Source organism: Orcinus orca, chromosome 6, assembly GCF_937001465.1.
Source record: "Orcinus orca chromosome 6, mOrcOrc1.1, whole genome shotgun sequence".
Classification (NCBI taxonomy): domain Eukaryota; kingdom Metazoa; phylum Chordata; class Mammalia; order Artiodactyla; family Delphinidae; genus Orcinus; species Orcinus orca.
The window spans coordinates 14,515,584-14,542,915 of NC_064564.1; the positions used below are offsets into that span (position 1 = coordinate 14,515,584).

The 27,332-nt window shown below is 39.8% G+C and overlaps 1 protein-coding gene across 14 annotated transcripts in view; it reads right to left on the bottom strand.

Annotated features, from left to right (window-relative positions):
• Positions 1 to 2,879: 2,879 nt before the first annotated feature.
• Positions 2,880 to 27,332, bottom strand: part of HMBOX1 (homeobox containing 1) — a 176,637-nt gene continuing 152,184 nt past the window's right edge. For 2 of the 14 annotated variants that reach the window (XM_033429849.2, XM_049711247.1), the window contains 5 exons: positions 9,961 to 10,043; positions 8,256 to 8,351; positions 7,285 to 7,373; positions 7,007 to 7,078; positions 2,880 to 5,350 (listed from right to left, as the gene is read on the bottom strand). In XM_033429849.2, the coding sequence (XP_033285740.1) occupies positions 5,213 to 5,350; positions 7,007 to 7,078; positions 7,285 to 7,373; positions 8,256 to 8,351; positions 9,961 to 10,043 (478 nt within the window). In that variant the 3' untranslated portion in view covers positions 2,880 to 5,212. Of the gene's footprint in view, positions 7,079 to 7,284; positions 7,380 to 8,255; positions 8,352 to 9,960; positions 10,044 to 27,332 lie in introns of all 14 variants that reach the window. The other 12 variants (XM_033429848.2, XM_049711246.1, XM_012533333.3 and 9 more) reach the window with 8 other exon arrangements.

Genomic DNA, 27,332 nt, shown 5'->3' on the forward strand with positions numbered 1-27,332 from the left:
GGAAATGGACTTATGGGCTTGATGTGTTTAAAAAGCCTTTCCCACCACGTTAGTGCGGCAGTTCTCTTGAGAGCAGTAAGGAAATCTTTCCTCTTAAGTGATTATCATCTTTTGAAAAGAAGACCCTATCATGAAGGCAACCGCAGTACAGAAAAAGAAAGGGCCCCTGCTTTGACAGCACACCACCGTTAGGGCAATCCTTCCAGGATAACCTGGGCATTCACGGTTGCCTCCCGGGGAAAACCTCCCATTCTCATTATGGTGTGATACCTTTAAACTGGGTAATTTAGGTATTACCAGGTAATGGCAACCAGACAATATGGAGATTAAGAAACAGAAGAGGGTTTCCAGGGCATGCAGCTCAGTTTGCCAAATTCAATATGGCTAACAACTGATCCCCCAATCCTGAGTAAACATCCTTGTTATTTAGAGAGCACACAAAAAGGAATGTCTTACGCAGCTCCTAGCCCTGCCCCGCTGCACCCCCCCACCCCACCCCTGTGCCCCACAGAGATACCACCAGCGGGAGCTGGTCAATGTGCCCAACGTTCACTTGGGAAATCTTGACAAACAAACGCGGCTCAGTAAAGCTATAAATGGATTTGGCTGGTCTCAACGCAGCCCCAATGAATACAGTAGTAAAACATTACTAATAATCACAACAACAAAATGACAAACTCTATCACCACTCTGACATAAGATTTAAATCACACACAGTGATTAACACAGAAAACCAACGCACGAGTAGAGGGTCAGGACTATTGAATGTAGAGTGCTACTGCACACAAGGTCATCAATAAGAAGAAAAATTATTGCCTAAGAATCTGTTGAGACTCATTGGGGAAAAAAATACTCTGGTGGTTCTCTGAACAACAACAAAAAGAGACAAACAGCAATTTTAAAAGGCAGAGCCACGAGTTAAATGGGAAGACTGCTTCTACCCAAACCCTTCTTAAGACCAAAGAGAGAGAAGGACTTGACGTTCACATTTTAAGGACGGGGGTGGGGTATCATTTATGAAAAAGGGATTATTTCCACTGTTGTGGGCAGAGAGAGTAGCTGGTCAGCGGAATATGTAGCTGGTCAAAAAGCTGGGCTGCAAGACAGGAAGGGGTGTTTGTGTGACGAGATGGACCACACCCACCTACTCTGCCTGCTGCAGAGGATAAAAAGATTCCAGCAAGGAGTCAGCTCAAGATGAGACCTTGGTTTGGAGCCCAGAGGAAAAGAGAAGAGGAGTTGTTCACAGACAGAGAGGATGTGACTGTAGGTTCCTGATGAAATGAAAGTCTGTTTACCTACACTTGGTGCCTGATGGTTGAAATCCAAGAGGGAAGTGTGTAAAGACAGAGGCCAAACAGGGAGAACGAAAGCAACTGTATCACTAGCTCTTCACGAGTTGTCCCTTTTGAGGTAAAGGTGCTGTTCATCAGCAACTACTGCCATGATAAACCTACAGGACGCGGGGGCTGGGTTTGCATCCTCCCATACTGAGGGGCTGCCCCCTCCCTCACGTCCTTTTAGGTGATCACCGCGCCTGAGCTGAAAGGGGTCTTCCTGTTCGAGGATCTCTCTTTCTGTGAAGGACTATGAGACGTGGGGGAGAGCCCACCCACCGAACGACAACATGCGGGAACTCTACAGACTCTACAGGCGGGAGGAGGCCACCCAAAGTACTGAGACTTGAAGAAAACTGCCTTAAGGGGTGCTCCGGCCTTACAGGCTTTGCTGAAACAAACCACAATGTCTATTTGGTACTGACGGGTCCTGGAAGGTCGCAGATCAGAGTGTACCATGTAGCCCTCCCTGGCCTTCATCTGCTGTTACGATTCTCAAGAGATGGGCAGAAATGGCATTAGGATGGTCCATCTTTAAAGGGTCCCTTTGTAAGGCTGTGTTTTAAGAAGGCTAGGAAATTTACCCATGTGACCACAGTATAATTCAATGAAAGTGTCTTAAAAGAATAACAGACAAGTTACCTGAACTGCTTGCAAGGTTTCCCCACCTGACACGTTAGTCTTCCTCACCTGGGAAGGAGCAGCCCCTGAAAGAGTCCTCGGGGGCCTGAAAAAAGTACAGCAGGAAGTGAGAAAAGAGGACAGAAAAACCGAAAAGCACACGATGGGATGCTTTAAGAGCCTGGCTATTTTCCCTTCAGTAAGAGAGCAGTTTAGGGTTTCTATTTTAATACCACCTCTTAAGCCTGAGAAAGCTTAAGAAAAAAATTTACTCCCCAAAGATATTACAAATTAGACAGTGGCAACTCCATATGCCACTGTAAGAACTAAGGTAGCCCAGAGAAGACAGCAGAGTTAAACCTGATGACAAACAAAAAACCAATGGTAGACTTAAATCGAGGCCCCAAAGAACTAAATTTTCACTTCTGGAGAAAAAGCAAAAGTTGTATGTAAGGCAGTAGATGTTAGAGCAGACCGGCAGTCTTCTTTAATCAAAGAACTCCACGTGCAGGGCTCCTTCCTCCAGTTCCTACTGAACCCAAGGCAATGCTGCCCCGCACTGGCAGACACATTCTTTCACTTTTCCCAGATTTCCAGGTAAGCACCTGGTACTGCCTTCATGGATACTCTCCTTTACTCTTTGAAGCTTTCTTTCCTTCCTTAAAGGTCTTAAATCAATGAAACCTTTTAGCTCTTCTCTGGCAATCACCCTGTTTCTTTAGAAACTGCAGCTGCCTTTACAGTTTGAGTCTGTTTCTTTAAAAGGACCAGCAAGAACAAATGATACTAGCAATCCCATCTTAAAGAAGCTATCAATTATAATAATCTCCTTACAATAAATCATGGATGTGGCTTGTCAGTATATTTTTCTCTCTCCTTTTCTTTCTGATTCAACTGAAAATAAGCAGACAAAATTCCACCGAAATGGAAAGATATGTTGTATTTTTTCTAAATAATATCAAAGGAAAGGAAAGAAAGATAACACAGTCTTCTAATAGAAATAAAAAGTCAAACACACCGAGAAAGAAAATGAGTGGGGGGATCGATCATTCCTGAGAATAACAAATGCTACTCTTGAATTTGTTGGTTCAAGTAATATAGTTAAACAGAAAAGGCTACTCCATTTTACTTCAATTCTTGGAAGCTGGAAAAAAATATATACATTTTCCCCCTGAAATCCAAGGACAAGAGCAGGCCCAGGCCCTGCCTGTAGCTCTATAAAGTCACAGACCCACAGAAGGTGGCACCTTCATGCCTCTCAAAGGCTTCCTCACACTGACATAAGCAGGATGAACAGACAGTGGAGGTGATCTCATCAGCGTGTGCCTTAGGTGGAGTGAGACCAGCTAGAAGCTGGCGGATGTTCAAACTCACTGCTGAGGAAAGGAGAAATGAAGGCGGCCAGTCATTCTCTCTCTCAATGGTTTTAAGTTGAAAACATTTGGTGGGGGAGGAAGGGTGAAGAGGTAAGGAAATGGCACCCTCCTTCAATTTTAGAATCACTTTCAGGCAATGGATAAACACATGACGCCCTGCTTAACAGCCAGGCCCATATTCCCCTTTAAACGAGGCTTCGTTGTCTGTAGGAAGGAGAGAGGGAACGAGGCAGGAAATAGAGAGCAGCTGTGCCTCTTTCAGACGCACCCTACGCTGCTACACTGAAGGCTGTTTCCTCTTACCCACAGTGACAGTGTGTCCTTTAATCGGGATGCCAAGAGATCATTTTCATACAAGGCCAGCAGATGTAATTTTCTTGGACGCATGAATAGTTCATCATTTTGCTACTGGACGACAAGGTGATCACAGGGTGACTTTATAACTCAAGTTCACTGTTTGGTATTTTGAGTTCTCAAAATGAAAAAAAGATTTATCAAATATAAATATCTTTAAAAAGTAACAAAAGTGCTACATATGTGATCAAGGAAAAAAATTCCATTAGTTACTGCCGCTTAAAGTAGATTAAACTTTACAAATATTACCACATCCATTATCAATATGGCTTCCAATTATTAAATAAATTGCCTGTAGCAATATAGCTTTTCACACCTCTACAAGGACAGAGTAAAGAGAACACCAAAGCAGTCACATCCTGTTGTATCTCGCAGACCCACCGCATAAGTGGCAAACGTCCCCTGCTTTTTTTCTGCTCCTAGTTAGGAAAGTATTTGCGTTTGTGAGAGTCAGTCAGCATAATCCCGCTATAAAGTCCTCTATCAACCTCTCATGTTGAGGGGGCTTCAGTTAATGGATACAAAGACTGGAAGTTCATTCACTTACTTTTGACCTTAGCTCCATCCTCGAAATGCCTTTTTTTGGTAGCAGGGAAAGGGGACACAGGAGGCAAAGCAGCTTCCGTGACGACCTCCAGCACCTTTCCAGGCCGGCATGTACCTGTGCCACGTACTGTGTATAGTGGTTCTGAGAACTGGACCTAACATCCATTAGACCTTCAGCTCATGTTTTTTCCCAGTGCTCTCAAGCTGGGCTTTGTGGGTTTTTTTAAAATGACTTTTGTTTTTTGTCATTTTTCTGTTTGTTTTAATCATGGTCCCAAAGGCAGAGGCAGTATTTTATCTACTTAAGTCACACAGCTTGTGAGAGGAAAGGATGTCTGTGTCAGGCATGTTAACAACCAAAATCTGAGATCGAGTGTTTCCACTGACATTCTTAGCACAGCACCCAAAGAAGTATAATCTAGCCACAGTGTGACTATTATGAGGCACGGCTTATTGCAGCTGGAAATCAATTCTTCCCACACTGAGGTGGGGGTTCTAGTGTCCCTTTTACTCTGTGGGTACTCCCCAAATGGCATCTGTCCATCCTGGGCCACACTACCTCAGCTTGCATCCTACCAGTCTTGGGGAAGGAAAAGGGGTACAGACTAGTGTTACAGGAATCTAAAGGTACCCAATACACACAGCCTAATATTTGAGAACTGAGGGCTATCTAAATACCTGGAAGCACTTTCTTGGAATGCTAAGACAGAGCAGCAAGATTTTCTAGCCTCGGGGTCTGGGAGAGGGAAGGTTGATTGGTTGGTTGGTTGGTTGGTTATTATTTACTGGGAGTTAATACTGAGAGTATATGCAAAGGCTGAGGGCACCATGCCATCTTCACAGAACAAGACCCTAACGGCTAACTGACATACAAGAAACTGCAAGTTATACTGTAAGAACACATGTTAAGGACCGAGGAAAGTCTGCTAAGGTGCTACGTCTAAACTAAGTTAACTTCTCGTGTCCAATCCTCCCTCATCAGTCGTCATCCAGGGCCTCTGTCTTGATTTCGTTGGCTCCTTGTCGGGCCAATGCCAAGATAGTGTGGTTGACTGCTGCCATTTCCACAGCTAATGAGATGGGGTCTTGGTGGTCACTATGGCTAGTGCTGTCGTCCTAGATGTGCAGAGATAAGAAACAAATGTTATTAGTGCACTGGTAAAATTCTCTAGCTCACAGAAAGGCATGCTGCGGGCAAGGGGAGGCAGAACATTCGTGGGAGAAAACAGAGTTGGGGGCGTCATGATAGAATAGAGGTGAAATGTATTTAAGTAGACACTGAATGGATATAGGTCCAGAGACTTCGGGTTGGCATTTTTATGATTCAACAAATAAAAAGCACTAAAATGTTTTTTTCTTGTTGAGAATTTTTTCCTTCTATCAGAAAGATTGCTGGGGATGATGATCAAACCTGGACCATTCCAAGTTTGCAACAAATACAGCACTAGTTACTGAAGGCCAAACTAGGTGAGCTTAAATTCTGGATTGGTGCTCTTACAAACAGATTATCAGAATTCATAGTATCTCTCTACTCAACTGAGAAGACTAGACAAAACTACAGACACCAACACCTTTCGGATAAAAATGCATTTTTGTAAAAAACAAACCAACCCCCCCACCCAAACCCCAAACTCTCAATTACAATAGGACAAAAGTGTAACTGCTGGAAATGGCTTCCCGAGAAAATGTCACCTGGCACTCTCCCACTGTAAGGGAGCCGGGCAAGGGAAGTGCAGGTGTCTTACTTGGAGGGAGTGTGAAGCTCGCCCTCCGCAACGCCGATGTGTTAAACAATACAGCTGTGGAGGAAACTGGCACTGCAGGATGTTCGTCAGGCGCTGAAGATGGTGTTTCACACAAGGGGTAAGTTTCTCACCTGTCACATCTTCAGGGGAACTCTGCATCGAAAAGCTTTGGAAAAGGGTGAGTCCCTTTGGGCGAAAAATAGCATGGCATGTGTTGCCCTTAGGGCATCTGGGAGAAAAAGTGGAAGTGATCCACCTACATTGGTAGACTAAAAACTAACAGGAATGTTTCCACTTAGACTCACACAACATTCTCTTGAGTGAAACATGGAGCGCTGATTTGGAGTCCTCAGAGGGAAATTCTGTGCTCATTCACGCAGGCTGGCCTTTAGTTTAAGTAGGGATCAGCATGGAACTGCTGGTACCCTGGCAGTGGCAGTGTCTATGCTCAAGCCGGTAAACAGGGGCTGCAAAGCGGTCGGCAGAAGGCCACAGTGGACTCTATTAAAAGAGCTGGCCGAGGGGCAAGGTAAAGGTGTACATCAAATAGGAAAGAGCAGATGTTTTCCTGCTGGGGCCTAGGAGAAGAGACCGTACATTCTCTTCATATTCCAAATGGAACGAGTTTAAAATCCTATAAAAAATGTAATGAACTCTGTCAACAGATATGTGGGGGGAAAATTCCCACATTCTTAGTTACTGAATTATTCCATCCAGTGGCTACAATTAAATATATTTTCCCCCTAAGCAGTGGAGAGTAAGTCAGGGTGAGGTGGGCGGACATGCATTTATGAGAGGGTGTGTGTGTCCATGTGCCAGAGACTCTGGAGGAACCCACTATCTCGGCACGAGGGTTCCCACGGCAACGGGGCCGAAGTGGGTGGGCCCTTCTACTGTGTGCTGGTCCGAACGTGTCCAGGCAGGGTCACAGCTGCCCGCAGCCCCTAGTGTCTCTCGGACAGTGAATGTGTGTGTGGTGGACGGTGGAACTTGCTTGTTTGGATCAGATCCTCCTCTCTTCTTCTACCTTCTCTGCTTCTCTGCCTCCCTCTGAACTTCTTCCCTCCTCCTCCTCCCCATTGCGTACTTGCCAAGTATCCTGTTATATGACAATAAATCCATGTGGGTGAATAACGATTTCTCACAAATTCACTTTCAAATTACACGAAAATCTAACTAGACACAGGAGCCGAGTGGAGGGACATTCGCTTGCCTCCCCTCCCCCACCCCGTACAAAACGCACCCACGGAATTGTCACACCGTCCCACCCACCCTGTATCCGGCAGCCTCCCCTCCGCTACTCACCTGCTCTGAGTAGTCATTTCCATCGACGTCATCACTGTTGGAATGGCCTCCGGGACTCTGTACATCTATCCCATGACTCTCCAGGATTGCTGCTTCTTCGAAAAAAGCAAATAGATCCCTAAATTATCTGTTACATCGCCATCATGGTCTAAACACTGAGTTTGTATTGAGGAAATTAGAATGCAATTAAACAAAAACCTAGACTCCTCTCTATGTTTTGTTTCTTTTAAATTGCAGACAGATGGAACTCGGCGGCACAGAGGTCAGGGGAGGAACACGTTTCCCATTCTGGAGCCCCTGCTGCTATGCGTGTACATTTGAGTGGCTGACTGTTAGGTGCTTCATAAATACTTACCAACTAATTAAACAGCTCTCCTGTCTTGGGGTTCTATAAAGCACTTGAGAATTGTTAACGATGAAGGGGAAGGAAGTACGTTTATAAATGAAACACAATTTTAGAAGCTCAAAACCACCCCTCCACCCCAATCTCATCAATTCATGTTTCTTAAATGCTCTCTTTAAAAAAAAAAAAAAAAATCTCGCCTTTTACTAGGTTCCTTGTATATTAAGACTCTCTTATTCCAATTTTATTAATCACATGTTTCTTAACATCTAGGTCATATAGCTCAGTAATAACGAAGACGCTAAGGGTATCGCACTCCCTCTCTCAAGCCCTTACAAGTATCTTTAATATGCACACCAGGAGTAACTGATCAGAGACATTCTAGATTCTAGCATATTGAGAACAATGAGTTTCAGAAATAATGCCATTCTTATTACAATACAAATAGTGTAATTAATATTAACTTCGCATTATTAAAACTACAATGAAGAAAAACGTAAGGGCAAGTCTCATTAGGCTTAAGAGGTAGGATCATTTAGACCTGCAGTTCTAAATGGAAGTCACTCTTAAAATAAACGCAACGTCCATAACTGCCTCAAAAGAGACAGCAGCCTCTCCGATACATTACCGATATTGGCTCTCCTCTTGATCTCCTTCCGTCTGTTAGCAAACCAATTATACACTTTCAGGGAGGTAACTCGTTCCAGATCTGACAGTTTTTTGCCTGTGAATGCATGCAATAAAATTCAGATAATCTATATCTGAGACTAGTTTTAAGGGTTACTACTTTTCTTTTTAAAAATGTTCTTTTGATTGCATTTCTTGCCAGAATAACAGATATAGAAGTAATATTTTTTAGCATGAGCTAGTACTATGTACAGACTCGATTACTGAATGAATAAACATATAAATAAACATACAAATAGCAACTAATAACACAAAATGCTTGAATTCAGAAAACCACACAATATTAGGGAATTCCAATATTACTACATTAAAGAATTCGGTCCACTAGGGGTTCAAAGTTCACATGATTGTATATGAAGGCTTCATTTGATCAGCATCATTCTAGATGAATATGTTATTCTTTATCAAGTTTCCAGATAGCTGAAGTTTATTTACATCTTTAAGGCCTTATATTACCTAGTTTCCTGCTGTCTTAAGACAGAGAATGCTATCCATGTTTTCTTGAAGATTAAGATCACTATGACCAGCCGTAATTGTAACTATGCTGGAACACATAGCACAATTCAAACTGCATTTTAAATGTATTCTCTTCTTTGCTGTCAAATGTGACGTTTTATGGATAGCACCATGTTTACCAACATGGCAACCACCTTGTACCTTTCCCTCCTCCCTTATTCAGCTTTTAATCCACACTGGGTGGAGAAACCAGAAAACAGGTTAGGCCCTTGATGGTAAGGGGGTGAAGTATTTTCCACGAAGAGTTTGAGTTCCAGTACAGCTTTAGGGCTGGGACTTTCTGGCTTGTGTAAAATAAGGGTACAGGTATCACTGTAGCTGAGCTTGTATGTTCTAGATTATTAAAAGTCTGGCTTCTAACTAAGGGGGGGGGATAAATTAGTATTTAATTATTATAAAACAGTGATACTTTTGTGTTGTTGATATATATAGCCTTTAAGCCAATCTAAGTAACTGGCCAAATGGAGATCAACTGGATCATCTTAACTGAGAATGTTTCTGGTTAAAAAAAAAAACCCTGTAAAACATGAAAGAGCACTTTAGCACTTGGAAGGAAAGATGTATGAGTGCTTCAGGGGTTCTGTGGACTTGCACAGGAACAACAGGACTTCAGAATGGAATTACCCTACATTTTTTCCCACCTAAGAAGTCATCCCGATGTAGGAAGGAGAAAGAAGCCAACTCCAAAAAATTCTTTCTTCAAGCAGAAAGACAGACTTATAGAATTTTCAACAGTTGTAAAAACACCAAAAAACCCCACACACCCTATCTTAATAATTTCATTAACTAACCTTGCTTAAGTATACCAAACTTTAAAACTATTTTGAAATTGGCATATTTATGCTGTATTTTTGGAAAAAGAAATCTACACAGTCTTCACAAAAAATAATTTCGAGGTTGCGTATCTCAAGCAAGGACACTCGCTGGGAATTCCCACATGAAGTTTGATTTGGAGTAGCGTGATCACCCCCTAAGAAGCACTGTTTGAACAGGACAGGGGAGTGGCCATCCACAGGAGGATGGCAGGAATGGAGCCAAGAGCACCCCGCTGGGAGAGGAAGAGACTTAGGTCCCAAATGATGACCTGAGCCGAGAGCTCCAGCAGAGCCAAGCAGCACTTGCTACCTTACCTGGCTTCTGTATAACTGCGTTGCAAGCATTTGCAATTTCTTCTCTTTTTGCTTCATCTGGGTATTGATTCTCATTGAAGTAACTGCAGAGGCAACCAATTAAGACACAAAGTTTGTACTTTTAAAAACTGTGCTCTCCTTAAAACACCAGCCCACTGAAAAAGATGTTCTTCTTTAGGATGTAACATTAGAGTGTTTAGTCCAGCCTGTCCAATGGAATTTTCTGTGAGGATGGAAACAGTCTGTTCTGTACTGTCCAACAGGGTGGCTGCTACTCACATGTGGCTGCTGAGCACGTGAAATGAAGCTGATGTGGTTGAGGAAGGGAATTTTTAATTTGATTTAATTTTAGTAAATTTAAATGTAAGTAGCTACATGTGACTAGTGGCTTCTATATTGGATAGTACAGGTCTGGCCACTGCTAGGCTTCATTAAAAGAGGTCCTTGGAAAAAAAAGTTACTTGTGATATGGGTGGCTGGTTGAAATCACAGAGTTCTGTTATTAAGGCACTGGTAACAACAGAACTCTCTTTGCGTGTCACGTTTGTAGTAGCAAAAGTTGGAAATTACCCAACTGTCCCATCAGTAGGAGAATGACAGAACAAATTATGGGACATCTACATTTATACATAGCTATTTAAAAATTACTAGAAAAACTATCCATTGGCCTGGAGAGATGTTTATGACACAGTCCTAAGTGCGAAAAACAATCTGTAGAATAATGTGCATGTAAAAGTACTGTTAAGAAATTTGAAAAATTCCTGTCTATGTGTACTTAAATTTGCATGGATAAAAGCTGGAAGGGTACACATCAAGCTGGATTACCTCCTTGTGGGAGAAGGGGATTCGTAGGAGGAAATTTAAACATTTCTAAATTTATTTTTGCCTTTTCCCCTATGTTAGAAAAGCATATATTGCTTCTATACAATAGTACTTAAAGAAATTAGGCTTACTGAACCCATCCCTAGCATTATCAGATCTGTGAGACTATATGTGGGAACAGAATGCTTATTAGTACTGCCTCTTCTGTCATCTATGAGTTTAAAAAAAAAAAAAGTGGACTTCCTTGGTGGTGCAGTGGTTAAGAATCTGCCTGCCAGTGCAGGGGACACGGGTTCGAGCCCTGGTCCGGGAAGTTCCCACGTGCCGCAGAGCAACTAAGCCTGCGATGCACAATTACTGAATCCCACGCGCCTAGAGCCCGTGCTCCGCAACGAGAAGCCACCGTAATAAGAAGCCCACACACCACAACAAAGAGTAGCCCCCGCTCGCCGCCAACTAGAGAAAGCCCACGTGCAGCAACGAAGACCCAATGCAGCCAAAAATAAAATATAAATAAATAAATATATAAAAGACAAAAAAGAAAAAGGGAATTTCTGTGCTTTGAACCTGGAAACTTAAGATCAGGAAATGATTCCTTGTTAAATTCTAGTACCTCTCATCTCCTCAGGGGCTTCCCTTCCCCCAGAAAGCAGCTTTCCCATTCCTTCACCCTCTGTCTGCACTGGTGAAAATGCCATTCTACTGGGAATAAACACTGGAGGCCCCTAACCCTTCCTGTGAATCCCCAAACCCGCCTTCTGCAATGCCACTCCCTTCCCCTGAAGCCCTCTCCACGAGACCATCCTTCACTGTAGTCCTGACACAGCAGCTGCCATCACCAAACAGCCTTTCCTTTTCTAAAATACAAGTGATAGAACGATATCATCCAGTCTTGTCAACTACCACCCTCCACAAATGGTCTCCTGCTTAAGTCCAAGCTTTAAGCATCTCTTCCCACGTGACATTCTGCTATCATTTTTAGGGCTTCCGTGTTCATACTGAGAGTTCTTCCAATCTCTGCTCCACTTCCACATTCCTACTGACCTTTATCTTTACTCCACTTCTGCTATTTACTTGGGCAAAGACACTATGGATTAGTTTCCATTAACCAGCATCACGGGCATCACCTGGCAGCTTGTTAGAAAGGCAGAATCCCAGACCCCACTTCAGACTAAATCAGAATCCGAATGTTAACAAGATCTCCAGGTGATTCGAATGCACATTAATGTTTAAGAAGCACTGGATTAGCTCATTCATTTAAAATTCAACAACAAAGACAACAAAAGCAGATATTAAGTACCTAATGTTATGTGCATCCACTGTGGGTAAAGAAGAGAATTAGTTTCTGACTTCAAGGAGTTTATAATCTACTGAAGACACATATAAATCAATACACTTGTGATAAAATTCCATAGGATGTCTGAACAGAGCAGAGTTCACACAGATGAAGGTATGCTCAGTGTTGCTGAATGACCTGGCAGAGGAAGTGCCGTCTGAGTTAGGTCTTGAAGATGAACAGGAGTTTGCAAGGCAGAGGAGAGAAGGAAGAACATTTCATGCGAGGGAAAGAGCATGAGCAAAGGCAAAAGGTAGATAAAAGCCTTGAGGATTCTGGGCATAGAGAAGAGTTCAGTGTGGTTAGAATATGGGGAAGCAATGAGGAGACACTAGTCTGGAAGAGTAGGATGGGGCCAGCCTGTGATGAGCCCTGCCTGTTCTATGAGTAGTAGAGACTTCACCCTGAAATAGAGGTTTTCAGGCCACACAGAGATATACTCCCATCTGTGTTTGAGAACGATAACATATCTTCAATACTCAACCCTATGATCTGAAATTCCCCAATCAACCTTCCACTCACCTACTCCACCTCTCCAAAATAATTTTTTCTTCACCTTCTTTATAATCTCGAATCCTTTAAAACCCTACTGCAACTTTAAAAATCTGTTCATCTATTACTCTTCTTCTGGCCTTACCTCTCATTTCTCAGCCTGAACTCCATGGCAAGCCGAATCAACTGTATCGCTTAGGAGAAATTCTGATTATTCAGCTTTTCTGTCCTTCCACCATACCTATCCAGCCAATTTCCCACCCTGCAGAAAGCACCTTCCTCTTGTTTTCTTCCATCCTTCTCACAGGGTACCAAGTGTTCCTGGACAAAGTCATAAAATAGGGCCAATTGGTTTCTTTATAAATCTGTGCTTTTCAACCTTAACTGGGCCCCTCATTTCTGTTGGGAATGCTTTTTGTCCTTCTAGCCAACTGTCTTTAATACTCCATCTTTAGTGCCCCACTTACCCGAAACCTTTCCACTCTGAAGTCCCAAGCCCTCAAACCCACTACCGTCATTCTTTTCGCAGATGCCCTTGCCTCCTCTTTTACCAAGATGGAGGTTATTAAATATGGGTTTGCTTAATGTTTTTAGCTTCTCAAGTTCTACATGTCTCTGAGTCACTGCACATTCTTCTCTTCATCTCATGGCAGAGGAAGATGCATTCTCCTCTTCAAGGTCTACTTCTCCACTTGTGCCTTTGATCTCATCACCCCCACCCTCTTTCATTTTCTCAACTCTCTCCTTTCTTTCTTGCATACCTCTTCTTTTCCCTGTGCACATGCAATTTACTCTATTTCACTGATTTTATGATGCACATTTCCTCATTATTATAATCTCTAAAATCAGGTACATCTTATAATTGGTGGTGTCTGAAAATTAACTGGCAGTGTCCTCCCTCCACCCACGCCCACCCCAGTACATAAACTAAAGGTGTGTCATACAGTCAAAGCCTTCTTAGGTTTGATGGAATATGGTAGCTGCTAAGACCTAGAGTTCCTGTTTCAGCTACAGCTCAATGGCTACTACTACACCTCATTGTGGTAACTCCTCTTCCAAATTACTGCAAAGCCTGTGACCGACACTCTACTCCCTCTAATGTCTGATTAATATTCCTAATGTACATCTCTAGTCATGCCACTTTTCTGTTCAAAAGTTTTTCAAGATTTATTATAGAGGTGTTTAGAGTTCTCCCCCAAACTACCTTTGCATCTTTATCTGCTGCTACTCTCATACAGGCATGCTACAGTCTAGGAAAATGGAATAGCCTTGTCAACCCCCTGCATCTCTGTGCCTTTCTCCCACCAGTATATCTGTTTTTTGCCTCCCTGCCCCCAAACCATCTTGTCTGTCTTTCACAGCATTGCTCAAATATCACCTCAAAGGTAAATAATTTCCTTACCCCATGAATCCCACAGCATTTCATCTGTTCCTCTCTTACACCTTTTTCATCTTGTATTACAGTTATCACTGTACACCTCTCTGACTACACTGAAAGCCACCTGAGGCCAGGGTGCCAAGTCTGACTCATCCCCACATGCACTCCTCATTGATGATATGCGCTCCTCAGTAACAATGGAAAAGTCCCCACCAGCCCAGTGTAGGGGCCTCCAAAAGAAATGGATGTCACTGTAAATGAACTGTTGACCATCAAGGGTATAGAGTTACTGCAACAGGGTCTTGAAGGGTACATACTAAACTGTTACAAGTGATGATTATCTCCTGGGAGCAAGAATGCTGGGGGCGGTGGGTAGAAGAAAGGGAAATATTGGTGGTAATTAAGATCGGTTTTCACATTCTGCTTTGTATACTTCTCTGTTGAATTTCTGAAATGAACATATGCTATTTTCATAAATTTCTTTTTAATAAAAGAACTTTGGGAAAACATTCAGACAATTAAGGACTAGTTTACTGATTAATATAACTCCATAAACAATTTATGTTTGGAAAGTATATCTGGATCGGCTAGAAAATATTAGGTTTGTGATTGCCATTCTAGTGACTAACAGAATAAAACCGTAGTATTTCTAGAAGTTAAATAAGAATTGGCAGTGATTCGTGGCATATATGATTAATGAGTTTAAAAGTTTTTTAAAATCTTATTTAATTTGTATTTTTAGGATTTAACTATATAAAATAAAGTCAGAATAAAAATAAATTGGTAACATCTTCCAAATTAAAGACTCAAGAATATAATTCACTAACTATAGTTCTAAATCTCTAAGCCTGGCAATTAATACTTTCTTTTCTGTTAAAGACCTATTATTTTTATAATTAAGAAATGTAGGGCTATTGAATATTTCAATTTTCATTAAAATGTGCTACCACAGCTGGAGGTGTGTACACTGGGCTGTGAGCACCACTTTTCATCTTTTTGCAATGTTTCAATGTTTAAAAAATATTAATTAAATATCGATAGTATAATCTAAACTGATAAAATGATATATTTTAAGATACTTCATGGTAAATATTTAAGTTTAAAATGTAATAGTTAAAATTTTTTTGCAAAAAAATTACAAAGCTCTTAAAGCTTTCTTCTTGGTCATGGTGGGAGGGGTGGCAGACAGACACACTGCACTGATGTAAAGTGGAAGAGTTTTTACGAAAGACAAAGGTAGGCCAGGAAATAAAATATGCAACAAATAAGTATTACGTAAGTATGAGCATGTACTTGAGTAGACGTAAGTTCAAAACATGGCCCTGACCTTAACAATATACAGTTCAGTTGCAGACGTCAGGTTTAAAAAAGTTAAACAATAGGAGTTAAAGAAACGGTCAAAACAGTAAAACTGTGGCAAACCAGAATACATCTAGCTGCTAATTACCTATATAAATGATACGTTAAATAAATTCAGGTTAGAGAGATATCTCTATGGACTGTGCTGACCTGGCAAAGCTCACTGATTTGGACAGGCTTCTGCGGGATGCAGAGGCCCCAGGCATTGGACAGGAAAGGGCAAAGTTATCAGTAAAGACACAAATATAAAGGTAGAAAAACCTAAGATGTGCCTGGAAGACAGAAGGCAACTAGTAATGCAATCTGATTAGACTATAAGGATTATATGTAGGGTGTGCCTGAAATAGTGCTGTTATCCTGGATTATTAACAAACCCCCCTCTCATTCCCCTAAAGTATCCCACTTAGACAATAAATTACATGGTCACCCCAGGACCACATCACATTATTGACTTATCTGAATTTAATGTTAACTAAAATCCCTATGTCTTTTTCACATGTGCTCTGTGTTCTGGATATTGTCAAAACAAAGGAAGCTGAATCAAAGAAAATAATAACTACAGTTTCTATCTAGTTACTTACAAGAGGAGCTATCTAGGCCCAAGGAATCTGCTTGGCATGTAACAGACATTCAGTAAGTAAGTGTCTGATCAAAAGATGAGTGAATAAATGATACATGAAAGAATGAATGAATGGAAGTAGGAAACAGAGGTGAAAACAGAAAACAGTGGTTTCAGTTAAGGCTTTTACTGAAACCAAGAATACCTCTTTCAGGAGAAAGCTAGTTGGGGTCTCACCATACTGTACACCGTCTTCTCTAGGTATATTCAGATATAGCCGAATACAATTCCATTAGTATAGTGTTTATTTTTCAACTATACATAACCAATAGACTATCAATGAAGTTGGGAAATAGGTCTAATGACTTCGATATTTAGACATAATTAATCATTCATTTAGTCACCCCCAAATGTTGACTGAGTCCTAGTTTATACCAAGCAATTGGCAAAATGGTGGCAAAAGATGAACCATGCAAAGCCTCCCAGTGTAATCACTGGGGATGTATGTATGTAACAAAACACATTATAAAGTCCACTGTAAAATGGACTGTATTAGTGGTATGAATGTAGTATATGGGAGTAGAGAGGAATCAACATTTGTGCACGCTTCTTGAAGACAGATCATAGAGGGTGGATAAAGTGAAATAACCCAAGGCAGAGGAAGCAATATGTAAAAGAAAGGGAGTCATGAAAGACCTTAAAATGTTCCGAGAATGAGGAGTTCAGTGTGGACGAAATATACATGAGATGGGGAGACTGGGGATCAAACTAAAGAAAAATATTGGGTCCAGATTTTAAAGAGTATGATAGAGTTTGCACTTAACTTTTTTGGCAACTGGAAGCAAAGGTTTTTAAGCAGGGGTATTATATGATCAAACTTACTTTGTAGGGCAGTATCTCTGGTGATACTAGAGGCAAAAGCCAGTTAGGAAGCTGTGGTAACAACTGAGGAGAGGATCTGAAGTAGGCTAAGGCATGGAAATAGAGAGGAAAGATGAGATTAGAGACATTTCAGGGGCTTCCCCGGTGGTGCAGTGGTGAAGAATCCACCTGCCAATGCAGGGGACACAGGTTCAAGCCCTAAGTCTGGGAAGATCCCACATGCCGCGGAGCAACTAAGCCTGTGTGCCACAACTACTAAGCCTGCGCTCTAGAGCCCGTGAGCCACAACTACTGAGCCCGCGTGCCACAACTACTGAAGCCTGCGTGCCTAGAGCCCGAGCTCCACAACAAGAGAAGCCCCCACTTGCCACAACTAGAGAAAGTCCACACGCAGCAACAAAGACCTAATGCAGCCAAAAATAAATTTAAAAAAAAAAGAGCGAGAGAGACATTTCAGGATGGTAATAAAAATTCAAGACAGCCTTGCTTCCTGGGTTTAGGCACCCCCTCCCTGCCCCACCACCAAGAGACAGCTTTAGGAACAGTACGCACTATTCATTATTCACCTTCAAGCATTTTAAGCTTAAGTTATGTCAAAGGAATAGATATATCTGCTGTTACCAGGTGGATAAATTGTAGGAGAACTTGGTTCTAAGACTCTAAAAGGGACCTGTTTCTGAAATATACTTCTTCTGTCCCATATAAGAATGTTTATAGCCCTAGACATTTTATAAGACAAAAAAGGGAAAGAGATGCAAACAGAAATCTACAGGTAGTAATATAAGAGTGATAAAATAAATCCTAAGGGTACTACACTTTTATAGACAAAGGACATTGTCAGCTGAGTGATCAGTGAGTATCTTCACAGAGGGAAACCAAATGATCGCTTTTCAAGACCCTGACAGCAAAGACTTAAAATGAAAGGTGGAAAAATAATTTACATGAGATGAGAAACCATAAGCTAGTAACAAATTGAAATGTCCTTGAGGCACCTTCATTTCAGTAACACTAAGTATAAAAACTGCAGCCAGAAAGTTCCTCCTATTGTGTCTTGGTGAGCATATAGAAGGCAGGGAATGGCTCTCTAAGCAAGGGATAATGCCATGTAAATGAACTTTTTTTTTTTTCTACTGTGCCTTTAAGTGAACTATCCCTCCTGAAGAGATATTTAAACCTCACCATTTTAGTAATTCAAAATAAGGTTTCAGGATTGTCATACAGTGCTCACTATCTACAATCCAGTGTGCATTTCTTCATCACTAAGTAAAATTACTGGGTAGAGGGCAGAAAAGAGAGTAACATTAAACTAAAATACTTTGGAACCTAATTGTCCCATCTCCTCTCTGAGAGCATCTATGTGTTAAATGATCTTCAGCAACAAAATAATTTAAAATTTTCTTTTTTGGGGGGGTTGTTTTTAAACAACAGAGTGAAGGCAGAGATGAAAAAAATGGGAAAAGTTTCTTTAAGTACAGCAACTCTCTTTTGTTAATCCATAAAGGTCTAAGGAAGGAACATCCTCAGTTCACTTACACACCTGGACAGTGATATCCTACATTTTATCCAAAGATCTCAAAGCCCCTCTGATACTAATCATACCTAAAAATATCCCTGAAAAATCATCAGGGGTCAGAGAGAAATAAGAGGGGCAGAGCTATAAATCAGCTATGCATATGACTCTTCATCATTCACTGTGGACTTCAGGACAATAAGGGACTTCGAAAGATTATTCACCGATCAACTTCCACATTTGAGAAATAGAGACAATGACAAGCTTACACTTAATAAGCTCCCCAAAGTTACAGAGCTGGCTAGCATTACAGACAAGCTCCTTAACTTCCAGGCCCATGCTCTTTCCACTCCTGCTTACTAAAGAAGTCGCCGGATGTAGTGGGTTGAAGAGTGTCACCTGAAAATTCATGTCCATCTGGAACCTCAGAAAGTGATCTTATTTGAAATAGGGTCTCTGCAGATGTAATTTTGGGAAGGATCAAAATGAGGTCAAGCTGGGCCCTAAACCCAACGAGAGTGTCCTTACAAGAGAAAAAAAAGAACACAATCAGAGAAGACAATGAGGAAATGAAAGCAGACACTGGAGTGATACATCTACAAGACAACGAATTCCAGGGACCGCTGACAACTGACAGAAGCTAGAAGAGAGGTGTGGGAGGGTTTCTACCATCAGAACCTCCCAAAGGAACCAACTCTGCTGACACCTTCTAAGCCACCCAGTTTGTGGAAATTTGTTATGTTGGCCCTAGAAAACTAATACTCTGGGTAAACAGAATCAGTACAAAAAGAATGGATAGTCTTAAGAGATACTGTGATTCAATTATCATAACTTGATGGACATTATTTCACTATAGAATACACCTGGCAAGTAGACTGGAATAAGTAGCTATTTCTGTAAGTAAGTAGTCTGTCAGCAGCTGAATAAGACATTCTTTGAAAGTCTGGTCAAATACAGAAAAATTCTAACTTCAATTCTTTTTCCTCCTGTAACCCAAACTGGACTGCTATCCTTCTTTTGATGCTTAACACTGTCCTCCATTTGAACAGTTTTCACACTAAACCCCCAATTCAAAGCTTTATTAACTTTTTTAGATTGGCTACTTCATGATAATGGAGCTAAGAGATTGCTGTATTCATCTGTATCTTTACAATTAGTGCAGCGTTGACTTTTTAAAATCTTGGAACAGTAAGTACAGATAAATATTTCTGTAATACAACAGAGATTATCAATATTAAAAAATGTGCTAAGAGATGTATGATAAAACAAGTATACTAAAACTATGGCAGAATCTAGGTGATAACTATAAAATTCTTTCAGCTCTGCTGTACATTTAAAATTTTTCACAGTAAAATCTTGGGAAAACAGTAATTGGTAACATTAATAAGATGATAAGATGCTAGGAGCATCTCCATTAAATCAGAAACAAGGCAACAGAGCTCACCATCCCCAATACAACCTTTACTTTTGTTATAATTTAATGTTTTTTCTGAAAGTCCTAGTACAATAAGGCATGAAACAGAATTAAGAAACAAATTGGGAAGGAGAGTCACAAAAATATCAATTGCATATTATATTATACCAAGAAAGCCAAGGGATAAATTCAAATTGCCTCAGAAGTAATCAATCAGATGGTTGGGTACTAAACAGGCCAACAAAAATATCAAAACTTTCCTATGCATCAATAATAAGCAATTGGACAACCTAACAGAAAAAAAGGCATCTATTCATGAGAGCAAGAAAAATGAGAAAATAAAAATGTCTAACAAGAAAAATATAGAAACCATACAAAAAACTAAAAAATGTTATTCATTTTGCTGATAGGTATAAAAAAGACACAAGAAATGAGAGGCATATAACACATTCCTAGATAAGAATGAATAATATGACTATGTCATTTCTTCCCAAATTAATTTTTAGGTTTAACTTCAATGAAATTTAACTTCAATCACATATTTTTCTTCCCTCTTTTTTTCTCAGTGGGAGTGTTATGAGTCAACAATACTATTTGAATGTTTGCCTGAAAAAACAGATGAAAATGGTTAAGAACATTTTGAAAATGGTAATAAATAGGCTCTCTCTCTTGTCAAATATTGTGAAATTATATGATAATCAGAGCTGTGGTTCAAGAATTGTTGATAAGATCAATAGAACTAACAAATATAATAACTTTATATGCAAGAAAGAAACAATTTTAAATCTAAGAAGAAAGGGAGAATTGGCTATCTGGAAAATAAGACCAAACTAGACCTTCACCTTATAAACCCAATATTTTATGGCTAAATGTAAAAGAAAACATCTGAATGAGGAAGCATATGTGATGGAGGCAGTCACACAAGAATAAAAGCACTGGATTTATCTACATTTAAATAAAAAATAAATTCCAGGGCTTCCCTGGTGGCGCAGTGGTTGAGAGTCCGCCTGCCAATGCAGGGGACGCGGGTTCGTGCCCTGGTCCAGGAAGATCCCACATGCCACGCAGCTGCTGGGCCCGTGAGCCATGGCCGCTGAGCCTGTGCGTCCGGAGCCTGTGCTCCGCAACGGGAGAGGCCACAACAGTGAGAGACCCACGTACCACACACACACAAAAAAAAAAAGAAGTTTAAATGTAGACAAAACTAAAACAGTGCTTTTCACCTACCAAATAAGTAAAATGAAGCTGATTTTCACTCACTAAAAAGATTACGGTAGGCAGGGAAGGCAGGCTGTGGTGACAGGAGCAGTGCATGCTCAAGGCCACTGTTGGTGATGTGAATAAATTCAGCTTTTTGTAGGGAGCTGGTAATATAGCCAAACATATCATTATTCTTAAGACAAAAGGTAAGAACAAGGGTGTCTGAGTCAGGACTATTTAACAGGGCAAAACTGGGAAGACTTTAAATGTCTAATAAAATAATAATGGTTAAACATGATTATGGTATAGGCATTTGAAAAAAAAGAAGGAGCCATTTAAAAACATCGTGTTTTCGAAGAGTACTAAATGACATCGGAAAATGTCAGTGAAAAAAAGCAGTTTACAAAACCAAATATGAGTTATTCTAATTGTGTTTAAAATACAGATAAGATAGAAACACCAAATGTAAATGTACCAAAATATTTTTAGTGGTTATTTATGAATGGAAATATTATTTTCTTCTTTATACATTGTTTTCCAAATAGTTTACAATGTGTTACTATTAATTTTCTAATAAAAAATGTTACCCCAAATAAAAATAAACTGGGTTATGTAATATTACATAAACCTAACTCTGATTAATTTTATAACTGCTTTTCAAAATACTTTTCTTTCTTTTACCATCCCTGTATCTGTTTACAAACTGGCAACATAAGCAGTTATGAAATTAGGACCTGAGCTAGCTGGATACAGCTGTCAACACAAATGTCCAACTGCAGGGGACTGGGTAACAAATTATGGTATATTCTTATACAAAATTCTTTTGCTTAGAAAGATATACAGATATATATATGTAACAGAAAAATGGCGAAAAAGAAACATACCAAAATGTTAATGATTATCTCATTAAGCTCATTTTAATTTTCCTCTTTATATTTTCTTGCATTTCTCCATTTTTATATAAGTATGTGCTTATTTTGTAATTAAAAAGGCATTATTTGAAAATAAAGTTTGCTGTCCCAAAGCATGAACAAAATAGAACTGCACAAAATTATTTTTAAATAATAAATTTCTTAGTTTTTATTAATGCGTTTTGGCAACAAATTCACGCTTTAAACATCTGTTTTGCAAACACACTAAAGTATGACAAACAAAAGATGTTCTACACTAATGTATTTTTTATAAATAAAAGTTCACTTTTAATTCTACAGAATTAAAATAAATAATGGCTCCCTCCAAACCAGACTTTTGTAAGGTTCACATGACCTTCCAAGTAAAAGCTAAAATATGAATGAGTTCTATTATAGAAGAAGCTGTAAGTTTTTGAGACTTTGCCGCATCTTATAGAATAGAAAAGCCTGTGAAAAGGGAAGACTTTAAGTGGAAAAATTAGTATTGGCCTATGAAGAGATTAAAGGATTCAGATATGAGAAGTTGAATTTTAGAATCCCAATTCATAAATGCAATGGAATCCCATAACACCGTTCATTACACATGGTTTTAGATACACCACACAGTAGGTCCTGACAAAGAATGAAGGGAGACTTGACTTGCTCAAGGTCACACAACCCAGAACTCAAGTTTCCTGACTGAGTTCACTGGCTCAAAGGGCTCACAGGAATGGTGGTCATTATTTAGCTATGACATAGTATTGTTTCAGACTTCCTTTAAGACACAAATCTCTGTGGCAATCAATCACCTAAATCAACTCCTATAAATTTCACAAGCGCTCCCAGAAGCAAAGATGTGACAGCAGTAGTAAGATACCCATGACAGCCCCAGGACCGCAGCTACTATACCTAGGGGCTTTTTCCTCCTGGGAAAGGAAATCGAATTGCTCTGGAGACAACCATAATAACACTGAGGTACCTTTTTTCCCTGGGCAGAGGAGAATTTAATAAACTCTACGACTTCTCCTTTGAAACACAACATCCATACACATTTAAAGACTATGTATATAGCACAGTTAATCTACCGTAGAAGAGTTAGTAGGACCTCTTCAGACACTAGCACCAAAAAAAGCTTCCAAGTCCTCCTCAGGATGGCCTTTCTTCACTAATGTAAAAAAGAAAATTCGACACACGATACAATTATGGATACCATGTATGAAACGTGCCCTAATACAAAATTTTCATCTCCCGAGGTCCTTCACTGCAAAGATTCTATGTTTAAATATTATATTTACTTGCAGCATGCTAACTGCCACTAGACCTTACTTGCTATTTAATAAATAGATTTCAAGACTAACAGTGAATTTAGGAACTGAGTTTTTAACACATTTTAGCCTATCACTAAGCCTTAGAAACAACACAGGCTTATCGTTTGTCCAGTGACATGCAGCCCTAAATGAAGTCCTACCACAGTAGAGATTTGGTGTGAGTTTTATTACTACTTGAAAATATAGAGCAAGTTTTCCTTCTAATATGTATTACCTTTTTAGTCATCAGTCTTTCTATGAAGACTGTGAAAAGAAGAATGGAGACAATGTTTTGAAGTCATCAGGCAAAACAGTAAAACTGACAAATTCTAACCACCTTAAAGAAAAACAACCGAGAAATGGTATGGTATTTCTCTTGAAGCATTCATTAAATGTTTGCTCAACCCTCCATTTTATTTTAATAAGAAAAAGAACATGCACAAGAGGGCAGTGTTTGGTTTTGCTGGTCCATGGATTTCCTAGTTTCCTAATGAAACTACTGAATGTGAGTGATAATTACGTGAAGTTCATATCAGTGGAAACTGTGGTACCTTGGAGAGTGAACTGCATCTACCAGAACTTACACTGTCAAAGCATGAAAGCTGGTATGCCTCTTGCTGCCTCTGCTTCTGGCTGGAAGCAGCTGTATCCTCCCCCCTCTGTTTTGACAGCCTTTGCTAGTCGGAATTAGGTTTACAAAAAAGTTTTGTAAGGTGACCTGGAATTAAGTTTCTTACACTGTACAAGTTGTCCTGAGGCAGGGAGCCTGTTTTTAAATATAAAGCACTGAATTATAAACTGGCCACTTACCAATCTGACACTACTGACCAACAGTTTACTATAATATGAAGATCAATAGAACAAGACTGATAAAAATCAATCCACTGTCTCCTGCATGGTTTTTTTTTTATGATTAATACTATGCTTCTGCAAAATGACTACCTCTACCATAAAAGGATATGGTCTGTATCTAAAATGAGAACTTGTCCTCCTGGGGGAGGTCTCAACAAATAGCAAACCAAACATGGCCAACAGCATAGATTCTTTAGAGAATCAGAGGTACATTGGTTGGAGATTATTCTGATACCTCCCTGAAGAGGGAGAAACACAATACCTTGTACTTAAAGGTACTTGCTACTCTCTCTTAAACCTACTTTTTAATCTCCTGTGTTATGGGTTTGCTGCTGTTTTTAGTTTAGTCAAACTACCCAGGATATACATAAATGACTGCTAACTGCCTTTTAAAAAGTCGAATTAATTCTTATAACACTTGACAAAAAACATGCTACTTACATTAATATTGCCAGAACTGAAAAGTTATCTTACCAATTGTGCGCAAGATAAATAAATTTCTTCACAGTGATACAAGAGCAAATTTGGGATATAGTCATATTCCAAGGAAGGTATTTTGATGACAAACTAAGGTTTCTGCCCCCAGAAAGATGATAATTATAGGATAGTCTCAAAACAGAACTATAGGTCTGTCTGGCCTTTAAGTGGATGACGTGACAAAGTAGGAACCAATAAAACAGAATATTTGGATGAGGCACTATTATGATTGAGATTTCTATGGTACACAGGTTTTCAAAAAGACCACTTTTAGATGCTTTCTATCACTGAAATTACACGGTGCATGCATGCTTTTTCAACCAAAAGGCAACTAAAACAGAAGTAGAATATTTACCCACAAGTTCATTTTCTACTAATTTGAGATCTTCAAACATCAAACACTTATGCAAACCTTGGTACACGCTATGAATGTTTAGTCTATCAACAATGATTTCCGAATGCACTATTATAAGGGCCGTATCTGTCTTGTTAATCACTGTATCCCAACCAGTGTCTAGCATAAGGAGTGGTATGAAGTAGAAGCTCAATAAACATTTGTTGAGTTTATAAAAGAAAAAGCTCACTCATTTTCTGTGAAGATTTTCTAGTTGGTCTATAACCTGGTCTCCATCAGTATTAATATTTATACTATGACGTGTATAACTCTGCTTCTGGGATGAATCATGTTTATTGGTGACTCCTCACATGCAACACCAATACTTACCAAACTACACTTCATGTCTTTGTAAACTGTGGCCACAGAACAACATGAGGAACATGGGGTCTTTGGTCCTGTTTAATTAGCTCAGGAACTAGAGAAATGAGGGGTCTGTTGTTTGCACAAAATGAAACTGCTGGCATATCTTCTATACAAGGGTGGGGAGAATTTTTAATCAGCCTCAAAAAAATGGTGATAATTTCTCTTTTGGCTATTTCTGTTTGACCAAAAGGGAACCAGGAAGTATAATCTGCCAATTTTAAAATGCATTTAAGGACAGTTCATCTTCTTACTGGCTATGAGAAATGAATTGGGATAACTTTACCTGTCAATAAGTGGGAAAGTTTTGTTGTTTTTTTCCTCAAATAGTCTAATGGATTGAAATGAGGTCATGTTCAGGCTCCTGCTGTCTTAAATAAATGTTAAGAACTTCCTTCTATTTGCAGAGATACAGGAGGTGTAGTTCATTATGTTCCACCTGAGTCATTCCATAAGGAGTATTAAAGACGTTAAACTCTTTTTAAAATTCATCTTCCAGCATCCATTAATTCCAAAATTTATAATGTATTCTTGCAGCATTTTCTATCCTAGGACAGCAATGACATCAGAAGAGAGGGAAAGGAAGACCAGCTTGCCAGGGGTTGCAGTGACGGCAAGGCGACCCTTAGATTTTACAGGACCCAATTCCACTCCCACAAAGTGGGTTTTGTGGGGGGAAAATAGTACAGTGATCAGGCTAAGGAAAAACGACATTGAGGCCTTGAAACGTAATTTTTCTGCTGTTTCTGAGTCATTTTGAGTGGATCACTTTAAATTATCGAATTATTGTTTCTTGCTGAATTGAATTGAAGCCCTTACAATTTTAACAAAATTAGAAAAACTGTATTACTCTACCCCCATCCCAAGTCTAATATGTCTGGCAGGGGAGATGGGCGACACCACTTCCTAATTTTCTTAAAGTTGTAGGGTCTTATTAAATAGTCAATTCAGTCAAGTTCAAGCAACACTTACTGATGTCAGACTTTATGCAGAGCACTGTGCTAGCCTAGGAACCCGTTGGGTGTAACCAAACCCTTGTCTGTAGGGGAACATAAACTACGTCACTGAAGTACCAGGTAAAATTTACTCAACAGATGGCGAAATAATTCATTCTGGTAAAGATATAGCTCAAATTTTCTTCCTAACAATGCACTGCTGTAACAGAAGTCAGTAGGAAAATTGGATTCTATAATTTTATAATAATCCACGTCAGCAGGGGAAAAAAAATGGGTCAAAAATGTTTAAATTGAAAATGGCTGGAATTTCAACATATTTCCTTGCCACAGAGAAGGGAATATCATTTAGGCTCCTATCTTTAAAAAGGAAGACTGAGATTTTCAAAACAATTGTTTTCTTTCTTTCTTTTTTTTTTTTTGGTCACGCGACTTGCGGGATCTTAGTTTGCTGACCAGGGATTGAACCCAGGCCCTCTCAGCAGTGAAAGCGCAGAGTCCTAACCCCTGGACCACCAGGGAATTCCCAAAACAGTTTCAATTTTTTAATCCCAGGATGTTTTACAAATATTAGACACAAAAATCTACCTCTACCCTCCAAAATAATTTTGAGTCCCTGTCATAAAAGAACTATTATCAGTGCTTTATATGTGAGAGGAAAGTGGCACAAACAACCTAAAAAATGTCTTAAGAGATTTTTAGAACAACCATATTTCGGCATGGATGCAAATATGAATGCTTGAGAAAGACAAATGCTACAACTGTGGCAAGACAAGGGTTTTCTACAATCTGGATACATCCTACTTCCCCAGCCTCGCTTCTTGCCTGACTAACCATGTACTCCAGTTACCTGATGTTTCATGCCTCTGTGCCTTTGCATATACTGCTTCCACTGCCAAGCATGTCTTTCTTCCTTTCCCCACCCCATCAAAATCATACTGCTCTCCAGGACCCAGCTTCAGTGTCACCTCGGTGTTGTCTTCCCTCACACCACTCTCCTCTATCTCCTACTGTACCTGGTGCCTATCTCTTCTGAGTTTCTTTAAACCTGACTCTTCCACTAGACTGAGACCTACTAGAGCAAAACCTTATCTTTAAATATGCTTCAGCACTCGTGTAGTGATTGGCACACAGGTGATTAATGACTTTCTTTTGAGTAAAGAAAGGCTAAATAGACATTTATT